At 39.4% G+C, this 11,222-nt stretch overlaps 1 protein-coding gene across 1 annotated transcript; it reads right to left on the bottom strand.

Annotated features, from left to right (window-relative positions):
* Window positions 1-461: 461 nt before the first annotated feature.
* On the bottom strand, window positions 462-11,119 carry MFSD8 (major facilitator superfamily domain containing 8). Its single transcript, XM_066547921.1, has 12 exons — window positions 11,002-11,119; window positions 9,873-9,958; window positions 8,891-8,934; window positions 7,337-7,577; window positions 6,721-6,834; window positions 5,970-6,114; window positions 5,325-5,383; window positions 4,628-4,736; window positions 3,485-3,619; window positions 3,008-3,111; window positions 2,658-2,917; window positions 462-1,879 (listed from the first exon to the last, which is right to left on the bottom strand). Exons 1-12 carry the CDS (start codon window positions 11,106-11,108, stop codon window positions 1,664-1,666), a joined length of 1,620 nt encoding a protein of 539 aa, XP_066404018.1. The 5' UTR covers window positions 11,109-11,119; the 3' UTR covers window positions 462-1,663.
* Window positions 11,120-11,222: the final 103 nt, after the last annotated feature.

Here is an 11,222-nt window from a genome sequence, read left to right on the forward strand (position 1 = left end):
CAGCAACTGAAGTAGCATTAACAGTAGCTTTTCTCCCAAACATTTGGCTTCAAGTGTGCTAACACTCCTGATGGTGCTTGTATTTATACTTAACTACTCTATGACTTCCTTATCAGGCAGGAAAAGATCTTAAATCCAAAATGATGTTGGAGGGGGGAGGATGAAGAGTTTCAGAGGAGCTGGCGCTGGCTGTGTGCAAGCACAGCTCAGCTGAACTGCTTCAAGCCAGTTCTCCTTGTTCAGGTGCTGTTTAAAAGACAGAACTTTGGTTGCTTTGTCATGTCCAAATCAAGGACATTGCACTAGCTTGCAAAGAAAGAATTTAGTACTAGGAACATTTCAGAACAATATACAAGTAGCACTTACTATTGAATTAGCTTATAAAAAAGTCCTTCTTCACAACATTTTGCGATTCTGTAGCAGTAAAGCCCATAAGAATAAAACTCCTGTATCCCCTTCAGTTAGTATTGAAAAAATCATCTTTTAATTCAGTAGTTTCTTAGTGTTTGAACAATTGAGTACATAGGAATAATAATCACATTTATTAAATTCACATAGTAGAGACATTAGACAGCAGCCACAACTCTCATACTGGAGTTACTCCAGAGGTTTTTCCCCAGTAGCATTAAAACAGCTAAACAAACCCATACAGATGAGCTTAGACCCCATTATGAAGGAAAATTAGTCTCACTTTTTAAAGCCTGAATGACTAAAACAGTGTAAATTCCTGTTTCTTGTACCCTAATATCAGACGAAATGAAGTCTGCAGATAATAGTGAACACCTAGGAGCCAGTTTTCTCCTTTCACTTAATTAACCACCACTGCTCAGCACAGTGCATTCATTCTCACCAAGCACAAAAGTGTAAACTATTGTACTTAAGACTTTTTTTCTTGTAGTTAAGAAAAGCTGTGCATATTTCAATGCTGCAGGTTATCCTTCTTGCTATAAAAAGGCATTCAGCAAAATAGTAGAGGAAAAATTGCACATTTGGTTCACTGTAGTTCAAGTAACAGCTGCTGAAACTGATTTTCAATGGCTCTTGGTCAACTGAAAGACCCAAATCCCACATCAAGTACCTGTGTGGAGGGCACCTCCCTTCCTCTATGTTTCTGTCACCTGTCATTTGGAATCCTGGAGGAGATGTAACAGGTTCCAGAACCAGGTGGGCTGTATTAACCAGTGCTTACAAGCCAACAAATTCAACATCAGCGTGGTGGTGTCTCCATACAAAGTGCATGCAGCTCAACTAATCTTGTAGTTACTAAAGAGTTACTAATCCTGATTCACAGAATCAAGATAATATTTCATTTACTTCTTTCTGGAAAGGATGCACATAACCTGTGACCTTCACAGCTGCACTCAGTGCACATGTACATCCCATAAACTGTACACACTTCAGATGTGCCATGGTATTGCTCTAACCCATCACATTCCTTCCTCTGCTGCCAGAAAAGCAGGACACAGCAGCCAGCTGCAGCAGGGCTAACCAGGTATTGGGGTATGACCAAGTTAAATGTTCTGTCAGTGTGTAAGTACAGGTGTACAGTTGTTAACCCACATCCAACAAGATCAGTGGTTAGGTACTCCTCATTCAAAAGCAGAAATAAACTAAATATTACTTCTGCTTGGTTTTACTGTTTGGGTTTTTTTTAAATATGTATTTAACAATTCTCTTCCTGCATCCTCCCATATCTGACAGAAAATGCAATTAGTCTCTTGTATACTATCTCCAAGAGTAAGAGAGAGACTACAACTACTCCACAGATCAAGCTGAATGCCCAGCGCGGCCCCAGGTGAGTGTAGATTTGGCTCACAAAAACAGGCCCAAGGATCCTTGCTCCACTTCCAGAGGCAGTCAACCATCCCATGTAGACACCCTACAGCAGATCAAAAGCTTATGTAAGTGATACAGGCATTATTTAGCTTGCCATTAATTCCAACCCCTTAGCCTAACTAGAAAATGTAGAAGTATTTAAACAACCACTTTTCTTTCTTAACTCATTAAGACACTGATTACTTTGTTTCCAATAATCCATCAACTGCTCAGCCTCTCCAAGCTTTCATTCCAAGGCTCCACTCATAGGTACTCTGCTGCTTTCTAACAAAAAACAAGTTCTGGCTGTGTTCTGGCTCAAAGAATTAAGTCTCTTGCACCAAAATATAACAGGAAAAAATGGGCCAAGGGGGAATAAAATTTTTTGTTAAGCAATAATGTAAGTTTGCTAGAGTGTTTCACTAGTAAAAAATGCCCATACTGGGGGTCTAGTAGTAGTCCTTACAGTAGCCTATTTGTAGTCTTTATATAATAAACTTAGTAAGAGACATTATTCCATGTGGTATTCCAAATATGTAATTGGTATTTAGAAAAAGGACTCTGCCAGTCTGCCAGAAGAGTCATGAAATTTTCACGTTGTAAGATTTGCATAAGTAGCACAAGCCTTGCTTTCCAATTCCCCTAGAGACTTGCCTTGGATTTTGAAAAAGATTGGAGCTCCTGCAAAGTTCTGCCCTGCTTAAAACACTTATTATTCTGCCTTGCAAAGTTCTGCCCTGCTTATTATTTGGCTGATCACAAAAGGAATTTTAACCAGACCTCTCATTCTAATAAAGAGAGTGCACAGCAAATGAAATAAACCTTTTAGGGATGGTGCTTACCTGAGGCTTTGGTCCTAGGACTTTTGAGTATAGAGTGTAGGACATGACATTGCAAACAGGATAGCCCAAGCCTATGAGCACGTCAGAGCTGATGTACTGGGCCAGGTAGATCATGGGAGTGTTCAGGCACCAGGACTGTGTGACAGGGCAGCCCACGGGTTCTGCTGTGTGGTTGGATGGCAGCTGCAGCTCTGGCAAACTCCAGAAAGGTGCTAACATTTCACTGGGGGCTGTTCTGGGAATGGAGTTGTTCTTTATTTCTGTAAAAATAAGTTTTTCATATCATGAAGAACAAAAGTGCAATGAAAGGCTTTCAAAAGAAGGTGGTATAGTTAAGACTTGAATTTTACCTTGCCACTGGATATTTGGTAGTTTCTTCCCCCAAGGCAGTAAGATAAAGAATCCAATCAAGACAATCAGTAAGCCTGCATGGAGTATGGCACGCTCACCAGTCCTGCCAAACAATGAAACTGCAGTTAAATGTATCATTTAATTCATGTAAAATTTAGGTAGCTGCTAATGACACAGCCCGTTAGTTTGTGGAAATGATATCTGACCAAAACACTGGCAAGAAAAGTTACAAAATCACAGTAACTTAAAATCAGCATTTCTTGTGATTCAAGGGTAAAACACAGTCAAATGAGAGGGGGTTATGTTAACAGAACAAAGAACAACCACAACATCAAGACTGTGCCAAAATTGGAAGTATTTCTTTGTCATAGTAAACCCAGACTCATTACCAGTAAAAGACTTGAGTAAGAGATTTGGCCCTGCCATAAAGTTTTTCACATTCAGCCAACATAAGAAACAAAATCCCAAAAACTTACTTTTTTGACAGTGTTTTAACCACCATGAAAACAATAACTGATTCAATGCCAATCACACTAAGGATTATTCCATTATAAAAAACAGCTTCTTTCCTGGTCCAGGAATACATATCCATTGTCAGTGGAGTAGCTATACTGGAATGACAGAAGAAAAATACAGTAATCATAAAAAGCTTCTTCCATATATTAGTGTCCATGCATATATCTGGTATACACCAAATATACTCTGAAGCATCATTAATCTATTTCTGATAGTTCATGAAACAATGTTGGAGTGAAAACCAAGCAAGGGTAATAGAGACACAAAAAAAACATCAGACCCTGTGAGAACAAAAATACTAAATTTTTGATAATGTTTAAATTTTAGCAACCAACCAGTCTCTGAAACCTCATTTTTCTAAAAATAATGCAACTCATGACAGAGCCAAATTGTAAAATAAATTTTAACTACAATAGAGCTCAAAAAACTCACAGAATAAATCATATATACTCAAAGTATCTCCTAAGTTAAAAAAATGAAGTACACACTGGAGCCTGAGATAATGATGCTATGTTTTACTTTTTTTCTTACAGACAGAAAATTTGGGAGTAAATAGCATACCTCTTTAAGCTAAAAAAATCCCAGTCATATAGAACAGTGTATTTCAGAATACAATTGTATTAACTCTACTATACAACTGTTTTAATCATTACTGAAATAAAAGATGCACTGAAGCTTTTGGAGATAATCAGAATCATACTAAGAAATCACACAAAACTAAAACAAAATACAAAGAATAAGGTACTCAAATGAACACATGCTTTTTTTGAATACAAGCTTTTTTTTTTCAGTACTTAAAAAGTTGAGGATATGGGTTTGCCTCTATTGAAAAGCTTTTACATTAATGATTTCTCTACCACAAATATGGTAGATATGGTAAAGATATGTACTGTTCTGTACATATCTTTAGTTATTGCTGACCTTTAATTCATTACTTTAGTTATCACTGACCTTTGATACCTTATCAGTACACATCAGCTTGATTGCCTGTGGTTTTGGACTTCTACTTAGGAAGATGAGTGGAACAGAAAAGCCTTTACATGCATCCCCACTCTAATTACTCTACATGTCTGAATATTTAGAGAGAAAATAGACAAACTTACGTTTCAAAGACAGCAAACACAAACAGGATGACAAAGAAGAGAACGTTGAGTGCTACCACAGCAACATGGTCAATGCTTCCTTCTGTGTTCTGATCCAGAACGTCACTTCCTGCAGCAACACAAAAGAATTACCTGAACTGCACACTGAGCTTTTTATTATGCCATCACAAATTACAAACAGCAATGATTCCTTTGGTCTTCCAAGTATTTAGCATGTAAGTTGGTGGACAGCTAGGCAGTTATACTTTGAAACTCAAATGACAAAGTTTTCACATCAAAATGGAGTTGTTGAAATTTCAATTCCACTGTCAATTAGAGAAAATGATTTCCAAACTGGTTACATGGTCTGTTTTCCCAATGAAACTTGAGTGACAGCAAAATAAGAAAACTTCTTGAAATATCTGAACAAGAGAAACCAAAACATTCTCTTCAAAGGTCAAAATTACATAGCAGGATTCTCAGGGTGAAAATATGGAAGGATCCATACAATTTTTTTTTTTCCCTTCTTTGCTACCAGACAGCACTATGGGCACAACATGATAAATGAAGCAATTTCTGGACCAGCTAAGGAGAGATGTAGCCTATTTTGCACAACAACTTCCCAGTGCATCAAACTTTAGAATACTTCTAAATGCTTCTATAAGAGAGTACTTCAAAATTATAATCACGGAATGAGTTTTCAAGGAAACACTGGTACCTTCTCCATCAGAATTGATACTTTTGTACTGCCGTCCCATGTCATCCACTCGATGCTCCCTAGAAATGTGAAACTTTTTTCATTAATACACACATTTATTTGATCTACTATTGAGTCAAGTTTCTATCAAAATAAATGTAAATGCTATCATCTATAGGATAATTATTTGCAGCTCCATTAAACATCATCTACAAAGCTGGCACCTGACTGCAGTGAACACTATTCAAGAAAGGAAATAGTCTAGTGGGAGCATATTGGATATCCATATGCATTTGCACCAGTGGGATAATGAAAAGAATCTTAAAGGAAAGACACGGACACTGAGATCCCTACAGACAACCTAATTTCTCCTCAGAGAAAATACATGGGCAGCAACTACCAATATTAAGCTGTATCAAGCCTAATAGTCCAATATCTTTAACTTTTTAAAAATCAGTTTACATTCTAACCATAACATCACCAAGATCCCTTTATGAGCATCAGAAAAATACAGGTATTCAAGAAGGTAGAAACACTTTAAAAATGAATAACAACTTTATAGTTTTAGCAGGTCTATTACTCCTCCTGCTGAGCAGCATATTATTTGCTCCAAGTCACCCACAAAAACAAGGTGAGGTATTTATAAGGTTTTTTTTACTTGATTACCTGAATATGGCAAAGATGAGAATAATATTAATAACTCCTAAGAGAGCTCCAAATAACACAGGTGTTGTGTACATGTTCAGCTGAAGACAAAGGAATTTCCACGTTACTCCTTCTTCTCCAATAAGTGTAAAACATGTCTGAAAAACTTAAGAACATCAGTGTACTGTGAAAATCTTGAGAATCATTAAGAAAACATTAGAACACATAAGAAAAGTTGTTCTAACTGCCAAGTAAAATTTAAGTATTATACCTTTCAAGCCTTTTACATTTTGAGACTTCTACTCTAAATAAACAAAATGGATACCATTGGGATCTCAGCTAGCCAGGAAAGTACTTGATTACATAAAATAAACAGTATAAACAGCATCATGACACTTATAGAACTGAATTCTGACTGTACTAATAGTTAATTTTCCTGGCCAACAGATGATTTATTTTTTTTCCTCTTGCTCTTAGTGGAAAACATTGGTCCTGGGACTGGATTATCCCTTGTGCTATGGGCAAACTAGAGAGAAAAGATGCAGTGGGGGGGGTTTAAATTATATTTTGGATTGGTGCAGAGCAATTGGACAAGAATGCTTCATTTATATTGGCTTAGAGAAGTACAGATTAGTGGACCCCATTTATTCAATCGCGATATCACTGACAAACTATGTCTTAAAATCCCCTGCATACAACTGCTGAGGATTCCTACTTCCAATGCCCAATTTCAACCTAGTAAGAGAAGTGAGGAAAGAAGATTTTGCTTTACCTGGGCCTAATATGAAGCCAACTGCTTGGCAAGCACTGGTATTGGCCATGGCGCTCGTTCTTTCCGTCAGAGAAGTGGCACCCGCAATATACGATCGAACTACAGCCACATTGCCTTCAAAAAAAACCCCAAACCAAGCAAGTGTTCATGTAAATATCAAGTTCATATTGTTAAAGTGTTGAGTGACATTTATTTTAGGGGTTTGTTTGCTTGGCAGGCACTGGTATTGGCCATGGCAGTCATTCTTTCCGTCAGAGAAGTGGCACCCGCAATATACGATTGAACTACAGCCACATTGCCTTCAAAAAACCCCAAACCAAGCAAGTGTTCATGTAAGTATCAAGTTCATATTGCTAAACTGTTGAGTGACATTTATTTTAGGGGTTGGTTTCTGATTTTGCAAGGTAATAAAAGCCAGCACTCCCTCCAGTATTTTTACACAACAGCACAATTACACAATTTTGTTACAAACCGCTACAGGCCAACCCTTTGCTTTGTTAAATACTAAGTTCTCATTCACATAATGGTAAATCTGGTATTAAAACTTAATGTTAACCATCTTACACGAGACACAGAATGTAACAATTTCCAGAAATGTAAATCCTGCTGTGTTTACCTGCTCCAAACCCCACGAGAGCACGGGCAGTCAGCATGTAGTACTTGTTGTGGGCACGGGGCACGTGGACGTAGGCATAGAGACAATTAGCAGCTACTGAAATAGCAGTGGAAATGACCAGAGGCTCTCTCCTGGGCCTGTAGTTGGACCACAGGCCAAAGAGGGGAGAAGCAACCATTTGGCCAATGCTGTATGAAGCTATAATCCAGCCCAGGAAACTGGCATCTGCTGTTGGATCAATCTGCAGGAACACACGAGTCAGATCTGTGGGCAAAGCACTGCACTGTTTGATATTACCAGCAGCACCCTTTGAGAATGAGTACCTGGCACACCAAGGACCCTGCACTGTCATGCTTCCTCTGAGGTAATAAACCTTGCCTCACTCTCTCCAGCAATGCACCCAACCAATAAAGCCCTCTTTGCTTCCTGGGAATGGCTCACTTGCAGCAAATTCCAGGAGATTTTGATGTTCTGGGCTAGAACTTGAGCAGCATGGCAGGCACCTTCCATGCCAGCAGCAAGGAGTCACTTCCACTGTCTCTGCACATACCTGAATCTGTCCTGATTTACAGGGCTGGTTGTCACTCTGATTTTTTAAGATTTTCTAAACCTTCTGATGTTTACATTCTTGTAACGAACTTTCCCACATACTTTTTGTAAATAACTCATTATTTTGCATTCTTTTATAGAAGAAAAGAAATTTGATAAACTGTTAGCTTGTCCAGTGTCATTGGAGAGGTGGCACTTTAACCCACCAATCCACTGACGCTTTAAAAAATCTAGAAGTGTTAAAATCAAAAAATAAACTTCCCCTTTTTTCACCTTAAAAACAACAGTGTGTGCATGTCGTGTTGTTTCGTATCCTATAGGAATAGCTGGTAATGCATTTTCTTGTTTTCTGCAAGAATTCAGCATCAGCCTCACCTTCAATGACACCTCTAGGTCCCTGCCCAGGTTATACTCTCCCAAATTTGCATTTGAAAACTGCCTTCTGCAGTTCCAGGGGCACTAAAATCCTAGCACAGATTCAACTGAGGTTTTAGGGACTTTCGTGCTGCTTTTAAGATCTAAGAGGTTTAAGAACTAAGATCTTAGATTTAAGATCTAAGACCCCCAAATAAACTAAAATCACAGGAACAATGGCTATCTCCTGTTAGGAATACCAAGATCTCTGTGCAACAATGTGATATCTACAGAGCAACTTCTACCTTCAGTTTCCTCTGTAATTTATTTATTTTTTCCAAAACACAGACAAGTCTTGTCTACTAGGTTTTAATAACAAGACTTCTATTGATTTGCTCTCCAGGAAATCATGATATTGGAAAACCAAACATTTCTGGATTATGATGTACCTTTAGCAATTGTACCTTTAGCAATTTTGCAAGAAATAATAGAAGCTGTCTAAGTGGATGGCAGAATAAAAGTCTCTTAAAGCCAAACACCTCCCTCTACTTTTTCTTTTCCTATATAAAATGTCAGGTTTTCTAGTATCTACTTTCTGAGCAGGAGTTTTCTGTTCTTAATTATTTTTAAAAATACCCCATATTTACAAACCTTTTGGAGATACGGCCACACAGACATAATTACAATAGAGAAACCTGTAACATAGTAAAAAATGAAGTTATTTCATAGGCCATTTTTATCAGTATTTTTCTTTTCTGAAACAGTTATTACAAGTCTATTTTTATGCCTCTAAATGTATTATAGAATAAACCTGTGCATTTCCTGCTTCTTTTAAGGAGTGCTAATTCCTCCTATCAGGAGGAACTATCTTCAAAAGTTCATTTTATAGGTGAATACACACTAAACAAAAAACCTCCTATGTTGTCCTCCCAGTAGAAAGAAAACAAGGTTCCCAAAGTAAAAAGAATTTCTTGATATACTGACATATATGTATTCATTAGTCACAGAGATTTTTAATTAATAATAATAAAAAAATGAGTTACTGAAGTATCCTATCAAATTCAAGATAATTTCTAGGCCCACAGAAAATCATCAAAGGTCAAAAATCAATTCTTGTTTCTGGGGGAAGTTATTTAGGAATAAAATTTCAATTTGTCCTGCAATGGAGATGCAAAACCCAATAGGATAAAACAAGTTTTGATACATGTTTTGAAATAGACAGCATACATTGCCATAAAGATCTTACCTCTTAAGAATGCCATGTTATTTCTGTTTTCATTCCCTAGAAGTTTCACTCTGGATGATAGAAGTGCAACCTTTGTTTTGTTTGGTTCTGAGCAATACCCTTACCTTGCCACTACCAAACTAGTAGGGAGTCATAAGCCACAGACTTATGTAATCCATCACTTTGTGTAAAAGCAGTTTTATTACTTATCTCATCAGATGGAACTTTCTGTTTGATTTGCTAAGATTCAGACATTCTCTTTTGAAGAATCAAACAATGCACCATTTTTGAGGTTAGAACAGTAGCATTAAAGAAGCTCTCTAGTTGGAATTTAGAAAGCCCTGTCATTTTCAAACCAAAGTCTATTAATTAAACAAATAACATCCAATTCCACATGTATTTACTCACCTACACTACTGAGAAACATTGTCAGGTACATGATCCAGATGGATCGCCACCTGCTCTTGTAGTGCTCCTGTGATTCCACAACATCCCTGGTTTTCAAACAAAAAGCAAGAGGGAGAAAGAAATCATTATCAGATCCTCTTCTAGTTGCTCCCACATGACACTGCAAACATTTTTCACCAATCTCTCAATGCAATTGTGTAACTTGTTAAGCAGGAGTGGATTTCCGCTTCATAGCAAAGACTACAAAGAACTTATTTTTTGCTGGAAAAATACTAGATTGACAAATCAAACAATAGAACAGAAATGCTATCACACACCAAATGTCACACAGAGAGATCCTGATCTAGGGAGGTCTTCTTCGGTTCTGCAAACTCTTTGTATAGACACTTTGGAGCATCACGGATCATATAAAACCTTTAAAAAGTGGGTGTTAAACCCCTCACAGCTGTAACCTTAAAAGAACCACAAACCTGAACAACTCCTGATTTGACTAAAAGCTACAGCCTGTCTGTTTTTATGATGAGAAAACAACAACATACAACGTAAAAGTTGTGTGTAAAAGATACTGCTGTTGATAGGAACGGCTGAAAAAAAATTAAAACAGAAGTTACAAACTAAGTTACAAAGTAATGTTTATTCAGATGATGCATACTCAGGCTATGGCTATAGATGCCTAAACTTAGTTTACAAACGCTGTTTATGCAAGTCGTACCTAGACTTAGGCATATCTGCGATTTTAAATTCAAGACACTTGTTTTGCTGTCAGAAGGGGGGGAAAAACCCCAAGCTGCCCACACATGAAGGCTGCTATTAAACACCCAGACTTCAGCCGCACATTAATCCCGTTGGGCGTTTTTTAGGGATTTCCCAAGCCAGTGCGTTTGTGTTTTCCCGCAGAGGGAAGCAGTCCCCGGCCCGCTCCCACAGCCGGGCCCGGGGCGGTGCGAGACTCGAGCTCCGAGCTCCGGAGCGCTGGGGACGGCGGCTGGGGCGGGACGCGCGGCCGGGCAGCGCCCCCCGGCCCGGGCTGCCCGGGAGGGGCGGGGAAGGACCCGGCACCCACGGGCGGCTCCTCGGCTCACCCGCGGCAGCGGCGGCGGCGCCCCCTCACAGCAGAACCAGCCCCTACCTGCTCTCTTCCTCCTCCTCCTCCTCATCCGCCGCGGGTCCCGCGGACCCCAGCAGGGGCTCCCGCCCGTCGGGACGCGCCTCCGGAGCGGAGCCCGCGGCCGCCATGGCCCCGCAGCGCCGGGCCCCGCCCGCGCCCGCCTCACGCACGCCGCCAGGGGGCGCCCGAACGCGAGCGCGATGGGCGCGTGAGCCGCGTCCCGTCCGTCCCGTCCCCGTCCC

Source organism: Molothrus aeneus, chromosome 4 (assembly GCF_037042795.1).
Source record: "Molothrus aeneus isolate 106 chromosome 4, BPBGC_Maene_1.0, whole genome shotgun sequence".
Taxonomy (NCBI): domain Eukaryota; kingdom Metazoa; phylum Chordata; class Aves; order Passeriformes; family Icteridae; genus Molothrus; species Molothrus aeneus.